The sequence below is a fragment of the Chiloscyllium punctatum genome, chromosome 20, assembly GCF_047496795.1.
Source record: "Chiloscyllium punctatum isolate Juve2018m chromosome 20, sChiPun1.3, whole genome shotgun sequence".
Classification (NCBI taxonomy): Eukaryota; Metazoa; Chordata; class Chondrichthyes; order Orectolobiformes; family Hemiscylliidae; genus Chiloscyllium; species Chiloscyllium punctatum.
The window spans coordinates 81,679,397-81,703,972 of record NC_092758.1 but is presented as its reverse complement, the minus strand read 5'-3'; the positions used below and the strand labels follow the sequence as shown (position 1 = coordinate 81,703,972).

At 40.9% G+C, this 24,576-nt stretch overlaps 1 protein-coding gene across 2 annotated transcripts; it reads left to right on the top strand.

Moving 5' to 3' along the window:
• Positions 1 to 96: 96 nt before the first annotated feature.
• thg1l (tRNA-histidine guanylyltransferase 1-like) lies at positions 97 to 18,962 on the top strand. Of its 2 annotated transcripts, none has more exons than XM_072591124.1 (7): positions 97 to 203; positions 4,963 to 5,191; positions 8,022 to 8,198; positions 9,766 to 9,935; positions 11,667 to 11,755; positions 14,607 to 14,714; positions 18,339 to 18,962. In XM_072591124.1, exons 2-7 carry the CDS (start codon positions 4,971 to 4,973, stop codon positions 18,498 to 18,500), a joined length of 927 nt encoding a protein of 308 aa, XP_072447225.1. In that variant the 5' UTR covers positions 97 to 203; positions 4,963 to 4,970; the 3' UTR covers positions 18,501 to 18,962. The 2 variants fall into 2 exon arrangements, with proteins under 2 accessions (XP_072447225.1, XP_072447226.1); XM_072591125.1 differs by having other exon boundaries at positions 101 to 203; positions 5,033 to 5,191.
• The last annotated feature ends 5,614 nt before the right edge of the window (positions 18,963 to 24,576 follow it).

Sequence of the window (24,576 nt, the reverse complement as noted above, 5' to 3'; positions counted from 1 at the left end):
AACTGTCCGTCTGGTGTTGTTTTGTTTAATTTTAAAGCCATAGAAGGGTCTACCCTCCCTCCTTCTCACTGTTGGTTGTGCTCCCGGCCGGGGGCACTGCGCAGCCTCGCAGTGGCCCCGGGCCTGGGTCGGCGTTGGACTGAAGTGAGGGAGGCGGTTGATTTTGGTCTCCGGCGGAAACCGGCGGGCGGCTGGCGAGTCAGGTATGAGGGACGCTTCTTGAGAGGAGGGGAGGAGTTTGTTGAGCCCTTGCACAGGAGACGGGAGTGCGATGGGACAGTGTGTAGATCATATACCCCTCCACCCCACTTCCTCCTCCACACACCCATCCCCTTCCTCTCCCTCCACAACCCCCTTCCCTGCTCTGTGCTACCCCTTTCCCATTCTGCCCCCTTCCTTGCTGTGACCTATTCTGCCCCCTCTTCCCTGCTGTGCACTCCCCTCCCCCGTGCCCCCCTTCATTTCCCCGCACCATTGGTGTAGGTGTACCAGAGATGCTCTCTGAAATGATCTGCAAGTAGGTGTCCCCTCTCCTGATGTAGAGGAGAGTGTGGTGCTGGAAAAGCTGGCATGGGGTATAGGTGTGGGGTCGATGTGGATGCAGAGTGGAGTGGTGGGAAGAATGCAATGTGCAGTCATGGGAGGTGGCTCACTGTGGTGGCATAGTGGTTAGCATTGCTAAGTCATAACAGGACCCTGGTTTTGATTCCAGCCTTGGGTGACTAACTGTGGAATTTGCGTGTTTTGTGTCTGTGTGGGTTTCCTCCCATAGTCCAAACATGTGCAGGTAAGGTGGATTTGTCATTGCTAAATTGCCCCTTAGTGTTCAGTGAGATGCAGGTTACATGGGATAGCCGTCATTAAAATCCCATGTATGGTTACAAGGATGGGGTGGAATGCTGTTTGTAGGGTCGATGCAGACTCATTGAGCCGAATGGCATCTGCATTGCCTTCAGCACTGTTCTGCGTCCCAATCCTTTGGGTTGGAGATGCTACTATGGGGAGTGGAGTGTATATAGCCAAACTGAGTATACAAAGAACATGAATAATTTAAGAAAGGTGATGAGAAAATAGTCAGAAGTCACACGACACTAGGTTATAGTTGAACAGGTTTATTTGAAATCATAAACGTTTGGAGCATTGCTCCTTCATAGGAGAAGGCACTTCCACTTAATGAGAAAATAGTTTAGTGCCAGATTTAAAGAGGAATTTAAGACATTTTGTTTCAATACATATACAATACTAAGGTAGTGGAAGGAGAAGTGGGGATGAGTAGGGAGTAAAAAAAGTGGTCTTTAGTCATTGCTTAGGTACTGAATCAGCATTTGCATTTATAGAGTCATAGAGAAGTACAGAACAGAAACAGACCCTTTGGTCCAACTTGTCCACGCCAACCAGATATCCTAATCCAGTCCTGTTTGCCAGCACTTGGCCCACATCTCTCTAAATCCTTCCTATTCATACACCTATCCAGATGCCTTTTAAATGTTGTGATTGTACCAGCCTCCACCACTTCGTCTGGCAGCTCATGCCATACACACCACGCTCTGGGTGAAAAAGTTGCCCTTAGGTCCATTTTAAATCATTCCCCTCTCATCCTAAACCTATGTTTTCTAGTTCTTGACCCCAGCACCCCAGGGAAAAGACTGTATATTTGACTTATTCATGCCCCTCATGATTTTATAAATGTCGATAAGGCCACCCCTCACCCTCCTATGCTGCAGGAAAAACAGCCCCAGCCTATTCAACCTCTCCCTATAGTTCAAATCCTCCAACCCTGGCAACATCCTTGTAAATCTTTTCTGAACGCTTTCAAGTTTCACAATATCCTTGCTCAAGAAGATATGCTTAGGTGGGTGGCAATGATGATATTAAGAATGGAAATAACAGCAGAAATGGACCATTAGTGTCTCAAGCTGGTCTTGCCCTTCAACAAAGTCATTGCTGATCTGCCGCAATCCTCATAGTTCTCAGTCAGCATTCCTGCTCATTTTGGATTTGGTCTGTGGAGACAGCAACTTCTGGAACTGCTGTGAATAGCATTGGCATGTCGATTGCTGCCTGTGGACTGTTGGAATGGCTGTGTCTCTACAAATATGAGAGGGAGTATTGTGCTCGACTCCTCTATTTCTAAAATGTTTCCACCTCTCCTTAAACACTTTCCATGATTGAGCCTTCGCACATCTCTGGAGAAGAGAATTCCAAATATTCATCACTGTCCGGGATACAAAATACCTTCGCATCTCTGTTTAAATGTGTCCCCTTATTTTGTAACTGTGCCTCCTCATTCAAGATTCCCCACAAATGGAAGCATCTTCTCAACATCCACCCTGCAAGCCCCCTCAAAATCTTGTATGTTTTCAATACGATCACTCCTCATTCTTCTCAACTGTAATGAATAAAGGTTTTATCTAGTGATTCCTGATAAGTCAACTACTTCATCCCAGGAATCAACCCAGCAAATTTCTTTTGAACTGCCTCCACTCCTAGTATATCCTTTCTTAAACATGGGCATCAAAACTTTGACTTCAACAACACCCTGCACACTTGGAACAAGACTTTCCTACTTTTAAACTCCCAATCTCCTATCAATAAAGGCAAAAATTAATAGAACTGAATTGGCCGTTCAACCCTTCTGACCTGTTAGAGTCATAGAGATACACAGCAGGGAAACAGACCCTTCAGTCCAACTAGGAGAAAATGAGGACTACTGATGCTGGAGATCAGAGTTGAGTGTGTGGTGCTGGAAAAGCGCAGCAGGAGAATTGACCTTTTTAGGCATGAGTGTTTTGATTCCTGATGAAGGGCATATGCCCAAAATATCGATTTCTCCTGCTCGGATGCTGCCTGATCTGCTGTGCTTTTCCAGCATCACACACTTGCCTTCAGTCCAACTCGTCCATGCTGACCAGGTATTCTAAATAAATCTAATCCCATTTGTCAGCATTTTGCGCATATCAAACCTTTCCTGTTCATGTACACATCCAGATGCATTTTAAATGTTGTAATTGTAACCCCCTCCACTACTTAGTCTGGCAACTTGTTCTATACGCACATGCCACACTGTGTGAAGAAGGTACCCCATAGGCTCCTTATATCTTTTTCCCCTGTCACCTTACACCTATGCCCTCTAGTTTTGGACTCTCCTACCTTAGGAAAAAGACCCTGGCTATTCACCCTCTCCTGACCTCTCATGGTTTTTATAAACCTGTATAAGGTCACCCCTCAGCCTCCAACACTGGAGGGAAATTATTTTATTTTCCTATTCAGCCTTTCCCTATAGTTCAAACCCTCCAGTCCCAGCAGCATCCTTGTAAATCTTTCCTGCACCTTTTTAAGTTTAGCAATCTCCGTCCTACAGCAGGGAGACCAGAAATGAATGCAGTATTCCAAAAGTGGCCAAACCAATGTCCTGTACAGCTACAACATGACCTCTCAACTCCTATACTCAATGCACCGATCAATAAAGCAAGCATACCGAATGCCGCCTCCACTACCCCATCTAGTTGCGAACATACTTTTGAGGAACTATGAACCTGCATTCCAAGGTCTCTTTGTTCAGCAACACTCACCCGGATCTTATGTATATAAGACCTGCCCTGATTTGCCTGGGACAAAGCTAAGCAAGCATCCAGTCCTCGATAGTTGGAGGGTTTGATGTTCTCTATTTTGCAAGAATATTGAATGGAGAGATCGAATTAGACACTGTGTGGTTTTTGCCCTGGTACCTCCTGTACCTGTGGTTCTTGTCTTGTTGCTTCCAAACTATCTTGTTAATTTGAAGGCTGGCTTCTGTTTGGAATTGGCGCAATTTCAAAAGGAATTTTGTACCTGTTATAATGTGAAGGTTGCTATTCTGTCGGCAAGTGTAATTTTTGTAATTACCTTTTTTAAGGGATTGGGGGGAAATGCTTTTGTACAAGTCTGACTACTTTTGGAAGAATAGCGCTTGTTCGCTTAAGTGGGAGGCAGAATACTGGGAGAGAGTAAAGTAATTAAAAGTATAAACTACTGTCATTTATGAAACAGTAACTACAAAGGAAACAGTGTGATGTTTCTTTAACTAAAGTAACAGCTAACTAGTAAATGCCAATGACCATACTGGTCTGAAAGCCCTAGATAACATCTAATCTCAGAAGCTGAGCAGACTCTGGTCTGGTTAGTGCTTGGTTGGGAGACTGCCTGGGAATACCAGGTACAGTATGTTTTGCTGCCAGCAGAGGCTGCTCACATCACTGCATGTAAACTTTGATGTCAGTCCATCGTCAGCTGCTACTGGCTGCTGCTCTCTGCTTGCTTTTGCCTGTTTCTTGCATGAGAAACTACTGCATAAAGAGTACAGGGTGGTGAGAAAAGCAGAAGAAAATAAAGGAAACTTATGCATAGTGATCGGATATCAAGCCACAGCTATGCAGCTCTGGAACGAAAGTAGAGTTAACGTTTCAAATCCAAATATCACTTTTTCCAGCTGCTATCAGTTCTGATGAAGAATCACTGAACTTGAAACATTAACACTGCATTTTACCTGGAGGTGCTGCCAGATCTGCTGAGTTTCACCAGTAATTTCTGTTTTCATTTCAGGCCTCCAGCATCCGCATCTTTATTTTGTTATCAATCTAGAGCAATATTTCCTTCAACTTCTTTCTGCGAAAGGCCTTCAATTTGTGTCCTGACTCGAATTGTGTTTTGTGCAGCAACTTTGAGGCTAATTTATGAGTATTCTTTATCAGAACTTCTGGGTACAGTGAGTGGTCATGCAGCTTAATGGGGATGTTAGTCTAGACAGTAATCTAGAAGCAGATAACTTTGGTGTTTTGTTCCTACTTTTATAGCATTTTATAAATGTGGGCTGTTTGAGACTGAGACTCTGAAAAACAGTTGATGTTAAAATGATAGTACCATGAAACTTTGTGCTGCCTGGAGTGAATCAATAATAATTGTTAACCTCTTGTACTTTTGCAGGCTACTCAATGCTATATAGGACATATTTGAATCGACTTTCAAAAGCTGCTCTTACGGTTGGTTTTTCTAGATGCGGTAGGGAAACAAATAGAGGATTCCATGTGCAAGCTCAAAGACACAAAACCATGGCTAAAACTAAATTTGAATATGTTCGCCAGTTTGAAGCTGATGATACCTGTCTACAAAATTGCTGGGTTGTGGTTCGACTGGATGGTAGAAATTTTCACAAGTGAGTGGAAAGCAGAGATGCATACTACATTTTGCTGCTTTTTATTAAGCCCCTAAAATTAACATTTATCTAAAATCTCTGCTGTCTGTATCTTACATCTTGCGAAGTATCGGTAATCCATCACTCACGTCTGCAGATCTGTTTGGATCCTGGTTCATGGACATAAGAGAGAGAATAGACCATTTAGACCTTGAGCCTGTCCATTACATAATAAAGTAATGAATGGTCTTAAATTATTTCACCGGCTGTCACATTAAGTCCTTTAATGCCCTTGTCTACAAAAAACCTTATTTTAAAATTACTAATTGAGCTGGCACCTTCAACCTTACAGCATATAGAATATTGCATCATGGAAGGAAGCTGTTCAGCAAATAAAGATTGTGCCAACTCTTTCAAAAATCAATCCAGTCAATCCTGCTCTCCTTTCTACCACTATTTTTCCAGTGTTTGCTAATTTTTCTCCTAAATGGGTTCTTTAAATTCGTCCTTGTCTTAGACTCCCATTAGTGGAATGATTTTCTTCTAAATTATTGTTTGCCTGAAATGAACTAATTTCTTAATCATCTGTGTTCATCTCTATTCCTAATATCACCAGTGGAATCCTGATAGTATTCTTCTGAATTTGCTATTTTCCTTCCCAGGCTAATCAATTATTTGGCCTGAAGAGAGCAGAGCACATTATTTCAGAGCCGCAGAGTTATACAGCACAGAAATAAACTCTTTGGTCAACATGGACGAGTTAGACCAGACATCTGAAATAAATCTAGTCCCATTTGCCAGCATTTGGCCCATATCCTTCAAAACCCTTCCTATTCATATACCCATCTACATGCCTTTTAAATGTTGTAATTATATTAGCCTCCACCACTTCCTCTGGCAGACTATTCCATACATAAACTACCCTCTGCGTGAAAATGTTGCCCCTTGGGACCCTTTTAAATCTTTCCCCTCTTAGCTTAAACCTATGGCCTCTAGTTTTAGACTCCTCCACCCTGGGGAAAAGACCTTGTCTATTTACCCTCTCCATGCCCCTCGTGATTTTATAAACCTCTATGACGTCACCTCTCAGCGTCTGATGCTCCAGGGAAAATAGCAACAGCCTACTCAGCCTCTCCCTAAAGCCCAAGTCCTACAACCCTGGCAACATCCTTGCAGATCTTTTCTGAACCCTTTCAAGTTTCACAACATTCTTCCTATCGGAGGGAGACCAGAATTGTACACAGTATGCCATATGTGGCCTAACCAATGTCCTGTACAGCTGCAGCATGATCTCCTAATTCCTGTACTCAATGCACTGACCAAACCTTCGCTATCTGATCTACCTGTGACTCTACTTTCAAGGAACTATGAACCTGCATCCCCCAGGCGTCTTTGTTCAGCAACACTTCCTCTGGACTTTACTATTAAGTGTATAAGTCCTGCCTTATTTGTCTTTCCAAAATGCAGCACCTCTCATTTATCTAAATTAAACTCCATCTGCCACCACTCAGCCCATTGGCCCATCTGATTGAGGTCCCATTGCACTTTGAGGTAACCTTCTTCATTGTTCACTACACCACCATTTTTGGTGTCATTTGCAAACTTACCATATCTCCTATTTGCATCCAAACCAATTATATAAATGATGAAAAGCAATGGACCCAGCACTGATCTTTGTGGCTCGTCTCTGGTCAGGGCCTCCATTCTGATAAGCAATCCTCCACTGCCACCAATGTCACAAAGATTGTTACCAGCAGTTCTGTAGCCAAATAGTCAGATATGGTCTAACATAAGTTTTGTATAACTGTAGCAAAACTCTTTATTGTGCCAGAAGTTATAAAGGCTATCATTCCTTAAGTTTTCTAAAATTATGTTTTGTACCTGATCTGTCTTCATGACCTCTAAAGCTCTTTGAATTGACATGGTCACATCTTTTCCTTTTTTGATCCGAAATCAGTGACCTCCCATTTAACTGAATTTAAATCCATCTGTTACAGGTTCTTCTATTCACATTTATACACTGATTTACTATATTGTCAATCTTTGTGACATCTCAAAACTTGGATATATGACTCTCTAACGTATTATCAAAGTCATTAATAAATGTTGCGAATAACTGAGTCATTAAGTGTTAATTTCAGTTAACTGTTTCTTACGTGGAGCACCATATGAATTCCTTCCATAGACATTCCTTTAACAACTATAGTTAGTTCCTGCAACAATTCAGTTACATTTGGTAGACATGCCGTAGCTATTACACATCAATATTGGCTTTCTGTACTCAGCTCAAATTATCCATTCAGTGGCACAATGGCTCAGTAGTTAGCACTGCTGCCTCACAGCGCCAGGGACCCGGGTTCAATTCCCACCTTGGACAACTGCCTGTGTGGAGTTTGCACATTTCTCCCCGTGCCTGCGTGGGTTTCCTCCGGGTGCTCCGGTTTCCTCCCACAGTCCAAAGATGTGCAGGTTAGGTGAATTGGCCATGCTAAATTGCCCGTAGTGTTAGGTGCATTAGTTAGGGGTGAATGTAGGGGAATGGGTCTGGGTAGGTTGCTCGTCAGAGGGTCGGTGTGGACTTATTGGGCCGAAGGGCCTATTTCCACTCTGTATGGAATCTAGTCTAATCTAATCTTTGTCATGGCAATCATATCCCAGGCATGTTTGTCAAAATTCCAGAACTTATGTTCTTTTGTTGCTGAATTTGAGGAAATTACTCCTCCTTTTGTCAGGTAGGGTCAGGTCGAAGCTTTGTATCCTGGCTGAATGTGTTTGGTTTCTAAGTTCAGTGTGATGAAAGTGCTACTGTTTGTAACTCTTGCACTTATTTAAACTTATTTCTTCACTTCAGGTTTGCAAATCTGCATGATTTCAGAAAGCCCAATGATGAGCGGGCCCTCCGTCTGATGACACGATGTGCTTTAACTGTCATGGAAGAACTGAACGACATTGTAATCGCCTATGGCCAAAGTGATGAATACAGCTTTGTCTTCAAAAAGACAAGTAACTGGTTCAAAAGGAGAGCAAGGTGTAGTGTACAAATAGAAGCTTTCACTCTGGATTAGTTTTCTGGTTTTATTTAGTTTGGATGTATTGTGAGCCAGGAGTCAGGGAAAGCAGAGATGTATTTATTAGTTTATGGTTTACATTCATTGTTACCAGGAAAGACTGGAGGAATGGAGACTCTTTAAATTCTAGCAACAAAGGATAAGATCTGAAATAAGTTATTAAAGCTTTAACATAAATAGGAAAATTCTTTCTACTAGTTGCTCACTTAGTAACTAGAAAGCATAAATTTAGTATAATTCAAGGAAGAATGAAAGAGTTTAAAAGATGAATACATTCATTTATTTTAAGACTAAGGATGGTTGAGGTGAAACAAACAAATAGATTCCATAAGATTTTAAGGAAGTAAATGAGCAAGTATTGAAAATTAATTTCAAAGCTTGGCCTGTATCAAGCATAGGAAAGAGGACGACATGTTGAGTCTATTCCTACATTCAATTAGATTATTACTTTGTACTTTAATTCCATCTACTTGCCTTGGTTCCATGTCTTTTCATATCTTGGTATTTATAACTCACTAGTGTGAATTTACAGTTTACGGTGATAAGACTGGATTTCTTGTGTTTGCGTGAAATAATGATTGTAATCTGTTCCTGAAGTCCTTTCTCTCCCATGTCTGCTCACCCACGCCATTCAACCATTAGTCCATCTTGTACTAAGTCCCACTTTGTTACCACACAGTACCTTTTAGGATCGCATATTTGCTTACTGAACCAAAGGATAAATCTGTTTTTATTCTTTCAGAACCATTGTAATACAGAGGAACCTTGATTATCTGAACAAGATGGGCGGGTACTATTTCATTCGGATAATTGATTATTCGGTAAATTGGTTTCCCCTGGGGCTCGGAATTTTATGTGAAGTCTGCTCCCTGTTCAGGAGACTAGGCAAAAGCACATTGTGCGCAAGACCCCGCCCCCATAGCCTGCCACCAACCCCGACTATGTAAGTTAGCTCGCTGAGCTTGATGGTTTGTTTTCAGACGTTTCATCATCATGACTAGGTAACATCATCATTGAGAGTCTCCGGTGAAGAGCTGGTGGTATGTCCCACCTCTTTATTTATAGGTCTTGGTTTCTTAAGGTGGGTGATGTCATTTCAGGTTCTTTTTCAAGGGAAGGTAGGATCTAAATTGATGTGTTTATTGATGGAGTTCTGGTTAGAATGCCATGCCTCTAAGAATTCTCATGCATGTCTTTGTTTAACCTGTCTTAAGATGTGTGTGTTGTCTCAGTTAAAGTGATGTCCTCCTGTGTGTATAGAAACTAGTGATAGTGGATTGTGTCTTTTGGTGGCCAGAACTGGAAATTACGTTACCCACCTTAAGAAACCAAGACCCATACATAGAGAGATGGGATATATCACCAGTGCTTCACCGGAGACGCTCTGATTGTGTTACCTAGTACGGTGACGAAACATCTGAAAACAAACCTTCAAGCTCAGCGAACTAACTTACATACTTAGTTTGATAAATGTAACATGATTTACTGTGATTAACAGTTCACTTTGTTTCCCTCCTCTTCCAACAGCAAATTCATGAGCCACGTGGTCTCTCAGTTTTCTTCCAGCTTTGTTTTCTACTGGAAGGATTATTTTAAAGATCAAGCTCTCTTATTTCCACCTGGATTTGATGGGAGAGTCATTCTTTATCCAAGCAACCAGAACCTGCGCGACTACCTAAGTTGGAGGCAGGCAGATTGTGAGTTTTTTTTTAAAGTTATAATTTAATTGCGATTATATTCATTTTTCTCAAGCTTTCACTCAATGATGTATTAAAGGTTTATATGATTAATTGAACCACTCTATAATTTGATCTCCTACCAAAGGCTTTGCCTCTTTGCTGAGATTCAGGTTATCATGGCCCTCTCAAACCCCTACCTCGTGCCCATTTCTCAAATTAGCCTTGGGGAGTGTTTGCTCATCTTTGAACAGGATGGAAACTATTAAGCGAGTATACATACATCTGTTTCCTAAGGTCGGATACCATCTACATGAGATAATTTGAATGCATTTTTGACTGCTTCAGTTGTATTTTGATTCCATTCTAGACTTGTCCAAAGTTAGTAAAATGACTTGTAATTGTTATCCTGGTAGATGCATGGTATCTCAGCGTAGTCTGAGAGATATTAGGAGACAGAGGGTGTTGGTGGAGGGTTGATTTTTGGACTGGAGACCTGTGACCAGCAGTGTTCTGCAGGGATTAGTGCCAGTCTACTGCTATATGTCATTTATTTATTTTTTTTAAATTGGTTGAGAATTTAAGAAACATGATTAGTTAGTTTGTGGATGACACCAAAGTTGGTGGTAGAGTGGACCGTGCAGGAGGTTAAGATTATGAGGGAACTTGATCAATTAAGCCAATGGACAGAGGAGTGGCAGATGGAGTGTAATTTGGATAAATGTGACGGGTTGCATTTTGGTAAGGTGAGCAAGTGGAGGACTTATATAGTTAATGATAGGGCCCAAGGGAGTAGTGTTGAACAAAGACCTAGGTGTTCAAGTACATTATCCTTTGAAAGTTGTTTCACAGGTAGACAGGGTGGTAAAGGTGGTGTTTGGCACACTTGCATTCATTGCTTAGATCATTGAGTATAGGAATTGGGATGACATGCTGTAGTTGTACAGGGTACTGGTGAGTACTCTTTGAGTACTGAGTATAATTCTGGTCACTCTAAAATAGGAAGGATACTATTAAGTTGGAGAGGTTGCAGAAAATATTGCAAGAATGTTACTGGGACTGGAGGTTTTGAGTTATAAGGAAATGCTGGATATGTTGGGGACTTTTTACACTGGAATGTAGGAGGTTGAAGGGTGACCTTTATAGAGGTTTATAAAATTGAGGCGCATAGATAAGATGAATAGCAAAGGTCTTTTCCCTAGGGTAGGGGAGCTCAAAACTAGAGGGCATATTTTGAAGATGAGATGGAGAAAGATTAAAGGAGACCTGAGGAACAACTTGTTCACAAAGAGGGTGGTTCTTGTGTGGAATTAACTACAAGAAGAAGTGGTAGATGCAGGTACAGTTACAACATTTAAAATGTATTTGGTTAGGTACATGAATAGGAAAGGTTTAGAAGGATGTGGGTCAAATGGGACTAGTGTAGTTTGAGACACTTGGTGAGCATGGACATGTTGGACCAATGGGTCTGTTTCCGTGCTGCATGACTTTATGACTTTGTTTACTGGATAATTTTGGTTTTCATTGTTCAAATGATTATAATACAAAAATTCCAAAACTGTTCCAAATTTTTCTGTTGAAAGATTGATACCTCTTTTGTGCTTAAGATAGGGTGTACTTTAATTATTCAAGTGATTGAATTCTGTCACTTGCAATCACCATGCATACCTCTACTGTGCAATGTATTGAAATTTGAGATGAAGAATATTCAAGTTGGAATGCTCTAAACAGTGATTTTTTTTCTATCAATAGGTCATATTAATAACCTTTACAATACAACCTTTTGGGCATTAGTGCAGCAAGGTGGTTTGTCTAACAGCGAAGCTGAAGAAAAACTAAAGGTAATAATTTTGACACTATTCACTATGGTTAAGCCTGGCAACTGCTTGAAATTTTGTTTTAACTGATCGTCTTATCTCAAGCGTTTCTCCTTCCATCTCCTTGTGGGATACTAAGTTGCTGTGAATATACCCTCTCAGCAGTTTCTCATTTGGCAATGCTTGGAATAGTAAACAGAGTAGACTAATGGTAATAGTGGTGATTAGAGAATTAATAGATTGAAGCATGCAGGACAGCACGGTGGCTCAGTGTCAGCACTGCTGCCTCTCAGTGCCAGGGACCTGGGTTCAACTCCTGCCTCTGGCAACTGTCTGTGTGGAGTTTGCACATTCTCCCTGTGTTTGCGTGGGTTTCCTCTGGGTGCTCCGGTTTCCTCCCACAATCCAAAGATGTGCAAGTTAGGTGAATTGGCCATGCTAAATTGTGCATAGTATAAGGAATGTGTTAATTAGGGGTAAATGTAGAATAATAGGGTAAAGGAATGGGTTTGGTTGGGATACACATCAGAGAGTTGGTGTGGACTTGTTGGGCCAAAGGGCCTGTTTCTGCACTATAGGGATTCTATAGAAAAAGTTCTATAAGACAAAAGCTTGAAGTATAATGGTCGCAAAGTGGGGAGATGCTAGGCATTAACCTCTCTGCTAAGGTGATGATAATTCAAAGATGAGCACATCGTCAGCTATGTATTTGAAACAAAATGTCAGGGATGATGGGAAGTACTAAACTTAAAAGTCTGCCTAACTGGTCAAGGCTGAAATGCTACAGATTGAATTGCATGAGCAGAAAAAATTGGCTACTTGAATGCTGTCAAACCTACCTTCTGTATCAAACTCTGTAAATAGATGCACCAACCGAAGCTATTGGGGTTCTGAACCACCTTGATGGGGATCTGTTGAGTGGTCAGAAAGCTTAATGTATGATAGCTCCTGACAACAGGTATTAAATACACCTAACTGCTAAACCTTACAAAAACAGCTCATTTGATAAATATGGATTATTGATCATTCAATTCACTTAAATTTCTAAGGGCTATATTGAAGGAAGAGAATTAGGATTGTCCTATCAGTGACTCTAGTATGTGTCTTGAGAACCACAAACCAACTGATTATGGAGAATCTCGCAGTGAAGTCCAATCTATTGTCAACTGGTGACCACCGAAGTTCACTTGCAGCAGCAGTTGGTACCTATTGACCATGATTCCGAAACATTATTTTTATTTCTTTCACTTCTATGGCTGAGGATTGTTGCTGGCAACTGTAGTAACTCTATAGGAAAGAGGTAACTTTTTAGCTTTCTCTTGGCATGTGGGTGTTGTTGTGAAGGTCAGTACTTGTTGCCTAGTCCCAATTGCTTTGAACTGAATGGCTTGCTAGGCTATTTCAGAAGGCAGCCAAGAGTCAACCACATTGCTGTGGGTCTGGAGACACATGAAGGTCTGACCAGGTAAGGATAGCAAGTTTTCTTCCCTGAGGGACTCCAGTGAACCAGACAGATTTTTGATGACAATGGTCAATTATTTTCCGGTTTCCATTAGTCTAATTTCTTTTAATAAGAGGTTTTTGGAGTAAAATGGTTGGCACTGTGCATGCAGCCCAATACCTTTGCTGAATTCATATCTGGTATTTTCGGGGCTGAACTTTGTTGTTTTGACTCATTTGATGGACCATCACCTGAGTGGCACGTTATGGATTCAAGCTCTATATTGAAACACAATCTAGGTTGACATTTCATTGCAGTGCTTGATGGGGAGGACTGCATTACTGAAAGTATGGTCCTTCAGCTGAGTTATTTAACTAATGTCTCAATTACTTTAAATTGTCAATGAAGATCCCATGCTGTCATTTAAAGCAGAATGCTATTCTGGTGTCGTAGCCATCACTCTGCCTCTAAGCTGTACCACCAGGTTGTCATTATTCTGATTTGTTGTTTGTGGGATCCTGTTGTGCAAAATGGCTGCTGGTTTGCCTAATATGTGTTATTGTAACTCAAAATAACTTTAGTTATTGGAGAGATGTAATCCCATAAATTCAAGTTTTTTTAAAAAAAACTTTTGAGTGATTAGTAGTGACCAACCCAAGGGCAACTCCTTTGCTTATTCCTTGTTGTCTAATACTTTCCTCTTCATTTATTTATAAATGCCTTTGCGTTTTCAATTTTAAATGATGTAAGGTGATTTTTCCCCCCCCCCTCCTTGGTCTCCAACACTTTTAAAGTTTCTACAGTTACTTTGTTCAGTAAGATCTCGTGTCTTACAATATGGTCAATCTAAACCTGTTGCCTTCTCTTGATAATCACTATCAAGCTCCCTTTTTCTCCATCATCCTAAATGTTGTCTTTGCTTTTCACTCTTTCCAACTGACCTACTCCTTCCTCCTTCAGAATTACATTTCCCTAATTTCCAGTCTCTGGGTGTTGATCTTTCTCGGTCTGTATTAACAACCTTACGGAACAAGAGACACTAAACTGCAGTCTTCAGAATCCTTAGATCCTTGCTGATTCATCTAAGCAATTTTTTTTTAAGCATATGCACTATATGCTATTGCTGGTCTGGCTCTCATTCCTTGTGGTGGTAAATCATTTTCAGACAAGATGCTAATTAAATTGCAATACTTGTTCCAGCTGTTAACATTGACCTTCCCAATATTATTTCTTCCAATCTTCATAACTTGGGCTTTTTTTAGAATATTTCTCAGTCCATAAGCTTTCACTGCTACTTCCTATCTATCAATGTCTGTAGGTCTTTGTGCTGTATTAGTCACTTTAACAATTGCTTGTTTTTAAATTGCAGCTTGAAAGGATATTGTTTTGAATTTGCCTTATGGTGCGTTGTTTTTTATTCTGTTTTGGTCACAGGGTAGTCTTGCTGGAGAAAAAAACGACATTTTATTTTTGGAGTTTAATGTGAACTACAATAACGAACCAGAAATGTATAGAAAAGGAACAGTGTTGATATGGCATAAGGTGAGCAGAATTCTATAAAACACAAATGGCAACCACAGGATGTATGACATTTACACTTGGTATTTCATTGTCAGTTCGAGTCTATCTACCCAACTGCCTTTGAAAATTGCTCCTTGTGCTTCCCCTCACTAGGAACCAAGATGAAAGTAAATGACGTCATTGCTTGAAATACAGGCCTTTAAAGGCCTAACCAGGACGTTTTCAGAACTGATTGAGAATAAATTATGCCAATTGCATGTTGACAGCTACGTAGTTCTTAGAAAATAGGCAAAAAAAAGGCTAGGTTCTGGTGTGGGTTGGTTAGCTCAGTTGGCTGGATGGCTGATTTGTAATATATACAACATGGGTTCAGTTCCTGCACTGGCTGAGGTTACCGTGAAGGGCTGTTTTTTTCCAACCTGTCCCCTTGTCAGTCATGGTGACCCTCATGTTAAACCACCTCCAGTGGAGAATTGTGGTGCAGTGGTAGTGTCCCTATCTCTGGGCCGGACATTATGTATCATGTCCCACCTGCTCCAGATATGTGACGTAACATCTCTGAACAGGTTGATTAAAAATATCAAGAGCTGGGTTCTTGGGGCTCTTGTGGTGCAGTGGTGGTGCCTCTGTCTTGAGGCCAGGAGACCTGAGTTCAAGTACCACCTGCTCCACAGGCATTACATAAGATCTCTTGAACAAGTTGAGAAAATTTCTTGACAGCTAGCTTCTGGCCCTGATCAAAATCACTTGCATCATACTGTCCCCCTGTCAGAATAAGCAGCTATTATCAGAGAGTAGGAATCTGTGTCTCATTCATCAAGGGTTCTGGTGGCTGGAAAAAAGGAGGGCAATTGCTGCCATAGTGACCTGTTAGAGGGATGTTGGGTGGGGTGGGGAGGAGTGGCCTGGCAAATTGAACAGTAATGGTTGTCTCATTACCTGAAAACAGCAGTGCTCGCCTCTGATATCATTCCCAGGTTGGAGGGTGCTCAGGTATGTGGTGGTCTTCCATCTGAGCATACCCAGGCTTGGACAAAATTCCACATCAGTGGACTTTCCTCAGAAGCCCCTGTCCCACAACCTGATGTGGAAACTCGATCCATCATCATCTACATAGCGTGAGGATGCTTCCTATACGGACAGCTGCTGCGTGTCATCCATGCCATCTGCTGCCTGGATGTGCTTTGGCATTCTGTTCCACAGGCAAGCGGCAAGGTCTCCAGTAGAAGGCTCTCTCTGGTGGAGTTGGCTTTCCATTGGGACCCTAGGTGCAGGGTGTTACATTTAGCAGTTCCATGCAACTCTCAGACTCTGAGTCCAACTGCTTCTTCGTGGTGCTGTGGAAAGTGTTAGTTGCACTGTTTAGTTATTTGGAAAACCTCTTTTGTTTTTGTTGCATTTTTTGTCATTCTTCTCCTTTGTGCATAAGGGGTGGGCAGTTAGGAGGACCACCTCGTGGGCGTGGCTAAGGTAGTCATCAATGGATCCAGGTAGCAGGTGTAGTATCTGAATGCCTGTCCCTCTAACATAGCTATGTTTGTGTCTGGGTGCCCTTGGAGAGGGAGCAAGTGGTGTCCATGTGAACCTTTGAAAGATTTTACAGGTTGGCACCACAAGGGCATCATCTCCCCTTCAACACTAAATTAGTTTAGATTCCCTATCCTTTGTCTTCCTCTTTTTGATTTTATTTGTTATTTTTGCTCTGTTCTGGTGGGCAGCATTTGTAACTTGTTAATTTGGTGGTGGGTTTATTGATATGACAAAAAAACTGGGTTCTTGTCCTAACCAATGTCTGGAACGTGGTCGACTCAAATCATAGCTGTCCCTTGTCAGGAATAGTAGCTATCATCTGTGAGCTATTGTTCAGGAACCTATGCCTTGGTTATCCCTGGTTTGAGTGGCTGGTGGAAGGGAGAGGTGACCAGAGTCACGGATATACTCTGTGGTGAAGGAATGCTACAACAAGAACCAGAGTGTTCTGTGGCAACAGCTTGAATATGGTGGTGCCCAGCTCCTATGTCATTCGTGGGTTGATGGAGGTTCAGGTGTGTAATGGATTCCATCTGAACATATCCCCGCTTGGACAGGTAAAGGCCCTCTTAGGATCCTGTGCCCCAGAACCTGAGCTGCTTCATGGAAATTTCTTCTATTTTTGTTACAGTGCCGCCGCCCCCCACCACTACCACCACCACCACCAAAGCAATTTTTGCTCTTCTCAATTAGAATTTTTTTTTAAAATCACTGACTTCTTCCCAACTTGGGTATTCCAGACAAGGAAAGGATCCAAAGGAGAAAGGTGGAAAGTGATGTATTTGCTAAAATACAAACTAACAATAAAATCCTTGTAAATATATGAAAGTCTTTTGTCTAATTCAAAGACGAATATCAGTCTGTTTGGCAAATGGAGAAAGGGCATATTATGGAATCAGAATTTTACGTAAGGAGATCATTTGACACATCGTATCTATACCAGCTCAATACATATATTCAGCTCTTTTGAAATGCCCTATGGATTCTATCTCCACTCTCCCAAGCAGTATTGTAATAAAAAGAATCCTTTGATATATTCCTAATCTGCAGGAAGCTGGGTGGATACAGCAGTGACTCCTTTCGGTTTTAGAGGTGTAGCTAACTCTGAGGTAGTCTGTTCAGAGTGTGTAATCTTTTAGATTGTACTGTTACGGGATTTAATATCCAGTCATAAATTAAGCAGGTGCCCTGTTTCTAGAAGCTTTCCATCCTGAATAAAGATTGCATAGAAAGACATGGGTGGAGCTCTGTAATTCTGTGTTTAGAAGTTCTGTTGATTGTGATAAAGAAATTGAAGGTCCTGGTTTTGATGTGATGGATCTTGCTTTGTGCAAATTATCCACAATGTTTGTCTAAAAGCTTGAAAGCACATTAAAATAATACATTTTAATGAATTGCCCTTGTAATCCCGAGGACATGATCAAACACTGAGTCTTTGGCAAGAGAAGTTAAATCAAAACCCCATTTTTCCTCCTCATGGGAATGATCCCATGGCACTATTACAAAGAGCAGGATGCTGTTCCCAATGTCCTGGCCAATTTTTATCCCTCAATCAACATCACATTTTAATTGAAAAAGGATGTTAATTTGGTCATTTGTGGGAGCTTGTGTGCCAGATTTTCTCCACTACTACAGTGACCACACTTGAGGACTGAACGAAAATGCTTTGGAACATCGTGTAATCATGAGGGCCACAATAGAAGTGCAATTCTGTTGTTGGAAGTTGTCAATGTTTGGAAAAGGCTACTTGCAGTAAACTGTTACAGAGAACATAGGATTAACTGCTCAGCTAGCAGATGTAAGTGTTCACTACCTTAAATTCAAATGCAAAAATGGGATGGGTTAGGGGAAGCGTTTTAACCTACTTACAGTGAATTGTGGCGTAGGTTAAAGGGGAAAGCTGTTGAAGTGGCAAGTTTTAAATGGCTTCAAGATGCAATTTGATACATCTTAGGAAGCATTTGAGTCCAGGAGATATATTGGATTTGATCTTTGAATAGGACAATATTACTGGGTTTGACTGTCCTGTGCACTTCAATGTTTTATGTGTATTTGGGTGAGATTTGTGTTCTGGATATTAACATCCCTTCCTGGTTTTATTTTCATCCGGTTAAGGTTGACGAGTCTATTGATAAAAAGATTATAACTCCAGATGCACCAGAGGGAAAGAATGTTGTGGTTAAAAGGACTCGCAAGAAAGTTCTTCCATTTCATGTGGATATCATTGGAGATAAGTTCTGGGAGGAGCACTCAGAGATTCTTGCTGATAACAGCTAAGCAAAGATTTCTTCTTAACACCGTCCTGATGATACTGACTTCTGGAATTCAAATCAACAAGCAATGTTGGTTCTCCTGATTGCTTGTCCAGCTGGTTAATTTGGATTTTGAGTTGCAGGGAATAATGGAAGGATGCTGCATTATGCCCGAATCACCTCCAAGTTACCCAGTGGGGTTCACAGGATTGCAAGGAGGGGCAAGATGCTTTGTTTTCTCTTTCATTCCCTTCCTGATCAGAGTGCTGAACTCAGGTATCATTTTACTGCTGCAGGCTAAACGGAACTAATATGGTTGAGATTATAAAATTTGAGCTGGGGCCCTGATGTCATTTAAAGTTGAATTATGTACAGATCTTTAATGTTAGATGTGCTTTTCACAAATGTCTTTGAATGAAGAAATGTAATATTATTTATAGTTCAGGTTAATAATTCTCTTTATTAAATCTTGACAATGTTTTAAATATTTTTTGCTTGAATTGTCTGACCTTGTGCATGGCCAACCAATCTCATACCTACGCACTTCACTCTCACATGTTTAACTTAAGTCACCTGACTTGCATTGCAAGCATTTTTTGTACAAATTCGTGGAATACATTGCATTTTTAATCAATGCTTTTTAAAGCAATTATATTTTTCTTTATTCTTGATAGCTATAAGAGTTGTCACAGTAAATGTCATGGGGGCAAAAGCCTTTGTGTGGGCCAGTTAGATACTATGATGGGTGCCTACATTTCTGTAGGTGAGTGATTTAATGAGTCAAATTACAACCTTTTGTGATTAACAGTAACTCCAGCTTTTATGTATATAAAGTCGCCATAGACCTGCCAGATCATTAGAGGGAGGCAAGTGGTGATGGTTTAATGTCAGGGTCACCACACCTCTGGTGAGGAGAGAGGTTGAGGAAGGAGAGTCCTTTACGGTAACCTCAGTATATATCGAACCTTTTATAAAGCAGCTTTCTGGGGTTTTATCTAACAGCTTGAGACGAAGCTGTAAAAGATTAAGTAGGAGATATGATCTAAGCTGGGTCAGAGAAGGTTTTAAAGATCATCCTGGAGGTTTAGGGAGGGAAAGCTAACACAACTACAGACACAGATGCCTAAGTCAGAGATATGCAAGAGAGAATTGTAAATGCACGGGCCTGAAGCATTAGAGCTGGTGGAGGTTAGATATCGGGAGGGCTAAAACCGTGGAAATTTGAAAACAAGAAGCCTACTAACCTATATGAATCTAAGGAAGTAAGTACAGTTGGTAGGCTATGTGACCCCTCAGCTTGCTCCATCATTCAATAAAATCAGTGCTGATTTAATTGTGGCCTCAACTCTTTCTTGCCTGCTACAGTAACACCTTACAGATTGAAAATTGAATGTATTCAGTGATCCAGTCTGCATTGCTATCTGAGTAGAAATGCTCAGAAGACACACTTCCTCATTTCTGTCTTAAACGAGACACCTTCTTTTAAAACTGCCCTCAAGTTATTGACTTTCTACAAGAGAATACATCCGTGCTGCATGTCACTTGTCAAGCCCCTCTGCTTATATTTCAACAAGTCCACTTCTACTCTAAATGAATATAGTTCAGTGTGCTCAACATTTCCCCTCTGAGGCTACACTTTCAATCCAGCAATCAGCCTAGTGAACCTTCGAACTGCCTGCAATGTGAGCATATCCTCAAATAAGGAAACCAATCTTGCATACTGTACTCCAGGTGTTATTTCAACAATGCCCTAGATGTTGCACTGAGACTTCCTTTTATGCTCATTTCACCTTTACAATGTGGCAATCATTCCATTTGCCTTCCAAATGATTGGCTGGACTTGCATGTTAAGTTTCAATGATTCAAATACAAAAAGATCTAGCAGTCTCTCCAGTTAAATATGTTGCCTGACTGCTGTTCTTACCCATAAGGATGAGCTCACTTTTGCACATAATTTGGCAGACAAAGCATAGCACTCTCTCATTAAATGCAGACTTTTAATACCCTCTTCACAACTTGCTTTTTTGCATATTTCTGTTGTTGGTAAATTTAGCTTCAAAATGTTATTTATCCTGATCATTAATATACAAAGTACTAGAGATCTCATTATTGAACCCTGGTTTACAGTTACAGTTCACCAATCTGAAAATGTTTCTTTTTATCCTTTGTCTCTCTTGTTTGTTCGTTGAATCCTCCTCTATCCATGCTAATGGAGTATATTACCTTAACACCATTGGCTTGGGTATATTGTGAGCTAGAGGATGTGGAGTATATAGACTTTCAGAATGCTTTTGATAATGTTCCACATCGGAAGTTATAAACAAAATTAAAGTGCTGAGAATTAGGGTAATATACTTACATGGACTGAAGATTAGTTAGCATGCAGAAAACAAAAAGTCAGAATAAATAGGTCATTCACAAGTTAGCAGGCTGTGACCAGTGAGGTATGGCAGGAATCAGTGCTTGGGCAGCAGCTTTTCTTTTAATCAGTGGCTTAGATGTGGGGTCCAAGTGCAGTGTTTGCAGATGATACAATCCTAGTGGGTATGTGAATTGAGAAAAGGAATCAAAAAATTTAAGGGGCCTTTAGATGGGCTGAGTTAGTGGGCAAGAACATATGAGATGAATGTGAGCTTTTTCACTTTGGTAGGAAGAATTCAATTGCAGAGTTTTTTTTGAGTGAAAGTCAATACTTTTCGGTCTCTCACTTGTTATATGTCTTTGTTATATGTCATTTAAAGCTAGTTCACTAAGCAATTATTTTTAAAACTCAACTCATGGGATAAGGGTATCGCTAGCTGCCCAACATTTATTGCCTGTCCCTCATTGCCCTCAGAAGGTGGTGATGAGCTGCTAACCTGAACCGCTACTGTCCGCATGATGTAGGTTGATGCACAATGCTGATAGGGAGGGAATTCCAGGGATTTTGACCCAGTGAAGAAACTGATTTGTATTTCCAAATACAATGGTGAGTGGCTCAGAGGGGAACTTCTAGGTGGTGGTGTTCCCATCTATCTGCTGCCCTGGTCCTTCTAGCTGGCAGTGCTCATTGGTTTTGAACATGCTCTCTAAGCATCCTTGAACTTCTGCAGTGCATCTTGTAGATTGTCCATACTGCTACTGAGTGTCTGTGATGGACTGAGTCGATGCTTGTGGATGTGGTGCCAATCAAGTGGGCTGCTTTGTCCTGGATGGTGTCATGATTGTTGATTTGAATTGCAGACAAGTGGGGAGTATTCTATCTCACTGCTGACTTGAGCCTTCTAGACGATGGGCAGGTTGTGTGGAGTTAGGAGGTGAGTCACTCACTGCGATATTCCTAGTCTTGGAACTTCAAATAGACTGCATCTACTGGCTTCCCTTTCTCAGTCCTGTTTCTTAACTCCCTTTTATCATGTGGTTGTATGTCACCTTGAATTTGAGTTCAACATAGACTAGTTGAGAAGGAAAAGTAAAGAATTATGTTAAGGCTTAGACCTCAATTCACATGCCTGATTTCTGTTCATAAGAATTGGATTTCACAAACTTTTATGGTTCCAATCCTAAGCTGTGGTAGAGAATTTCAAATATTCACCATCTTCTGATCAAATAAGTTTCTGCTCATCTCTATCTTAAATCCCTTTTCTTCATATTCTGCCCCATGAATTTTAGACTGCCCAGTCAGGGAAACATTGTCTATTTCTATTTTGTAATAATTTTGTAAGTTTCAATGAGATAATTGGTAATATCACTGGACTAGCAATCCATAACCCAAGGTTCATGATCTGGGCATGTGGGTTCAAATTCCTCTGTAATAGATTCAATAAAAATTTGGAATTAAAACCAAGTATATTGACAATCATATAACAATTATTGAATATCATAAAATTCCATCTGGTTCACTAATGTTCTTTTGGGAAACAGTTTTTCTTTCATTTCAAATAGACAAGTTATTTATTGAACAGTTCCAGATATTTTATATTTTAGTTTTTCTTCTCAATGCCCTGTTCTGCAGATTCCACATAAATAGGCATTGGTACAAGTCTTAGGCTTACAAAAGCTTTGAAATTTTTATTTTCTGAGATCACTTAGGCCTTCAGTGTTTTGTATATATTTATATATTTTTGATTGGCTTAACTGGTCCAGTTAGCGGAGTTGTCACTTTAATTTCTTCTGCAGAAGAGTCTCCTTTCTTATGAACTAAAGCAGCCAACATTCTCCAGGAGGCTTTCAGCCCTTCAATAAACAGTTGGGCCCCAAGTCTAATGGAATGATTGTGAACCGTCATTTCCACAAGGGCTGGCAAAAGAAAATTGAACTTGGTTCAGAAAAATTCACAGGCATAAGGTATAACAGGCTAAAATATGCCACACTGGCCCCCTTCAACCAGTTGTTAGTTGTCCCACTGTCAGATATCACACTAAAGTACATGCTGGACAAGGCTTCAGCCTGAAGGAGTGAAAGGCAACATATTATTAACAGGAGAGTTGCACATATTATTGGCATTGGTCTTAATCTCAGATGTCACAACAACGTGACTGAATCTATTCAATATCTGAAGGAATATCGCTCTAATGAGATAATCTTCCCCAAAAAAGGCCTCCGTTCATGAGGGACATTCTTCTGCAGGAGATCTGTCTTTTCCTGGTCTGACTTGCATGTGACTTCAGACCCACAAGTGATTGATTCTTAACTAACCTCTGAAATGGCCCAGCAAAACTCTCAGTTGTACAAGCCACTATAAAGTCTAAAGAAGGGAATTACTCAAGCAGACCTCCTGTAAAAATCTAGGCACGAAACCAACAATTGTAAGCTCAGCTCTGTCAATCCTGCAATGTTCTCCTTCTAAAGCCATGATTGGAGGATTTGATCTACAGGGAGAGGCTGAACAGGCTGGGGCTGTTTTCCTTTGAGCGTCGGAGGCTGAGAGGTGACCTTATTGAGACTTACAAAATTATGAGGGACATGGATAGGGTAAATAAGCAAAGTCTTTTCCCTGGGATCAGGAGTCCAGAACTAGAGGGCATAGGTTCAGGGTGAGAGGGGAAAAATATAAAAGAGACCGATGGGGCAACTTTTTCACACAGAGAATGGTACGTGTATGAAATGAGCTGCCCAGAGGAAGTGGTGGAGGGTAGTACAATTGCAACATTTCAGAGGCATCTGGATGGGTATATGAATAGGAAGGGTTTGGAGGGATGTGGGCTGGGTGATGGCAGATGGGACTAGATTGGGTTGGGATATCTGGTCAGCATGGATGGGTTGGACCAAAGGGTCTGTTTCTGTGCTATACATCTCTATGACTCTAAGATCTGGAAGCATGGGCTGAAACAGGGTGAGCTCTCCCACATGCTAGTCAAGCAACAGGTGGCCATTATCTCCAAGGTATAATTCCATGATTAGATCCCAAACACCACCAATCCTGGGAATGTAGTATTCTATCAGCTGTGATGGAACAGTGTGATACAATTAGGAGTTGCCCTGGACATCATCAATGCTGACTCCAGGGCCAATGATGTTAAATGGTATCAAGTCAAATATGGCAAGGAAACATCCTGATAATTTATCACACTACTACTTGGCTGAAGAGCAAATACTCTTCCATGTTTAATACTATTTTGCGGACACTATGGGTGGGAGATTTCAATGTTCATTACGAAGAGCACATCAATAGCATCACTACTGGCCAAGTCCTAAAGAACGTTGCTGCTCAATTGGATCTGCAGCAGGAAGTTAAGAACCCAACATGTGTGAAGAACTTCATTCACATTGTGCTCTTCAATCTACCTATCACAGATGTTGGTAGGTCCTCTTTAATGCTCCAAGCCCAAATGACTTCTTCAGAATTCAGACCAAACTCTAGTTAACTCTGCTTTCCCCTCTAGATGTATTGAGTCTTTACAGCATTTGTTTTTATGTGAGTAACTGGACACCTTTTTCAAAGTAAACATGGCTTTCTATTTATGAGTGAATAGCTGTTGGGGCAGGGAAAGGTGGATTATAATAATGCTTAAAACAGATCTAGCTTTTATAATTTATTTTGAATGGATTGGAGAGTTTCTTCTAATTTGTCTGTTGTTGCCAGTCTACAAGGACATCTTCTTATGTGCAAATTGGCTACA

What these genes read in the sequence shown, in the direction of transcription:
- thg1l (XM_072591124.1), top strand. Translation starts at nt 4,971, where the DNA reads ATGCTATATAGGACATATTTGAATCGACTTTCAAAAGCTGCTCTTACG. An exon ending in AAGCTGAAGAAAAACTAAAG is followed by an intron (nt 11,756 to 14,606) that starts GTAATAATTTTG and finishes TTTTGGTCACAG; the next exon opens with GGTAGTCTTGCTGGAGAAAA. An exon ending in CAGTGTTGATATGGCATAAG is followed by an intron (nt 14,715 to 18,338) that starts GTGAGCAGAATT and finishes CATCCGGTTAAG; the next exon opens with GTTGACGAGTCTATTGATAA.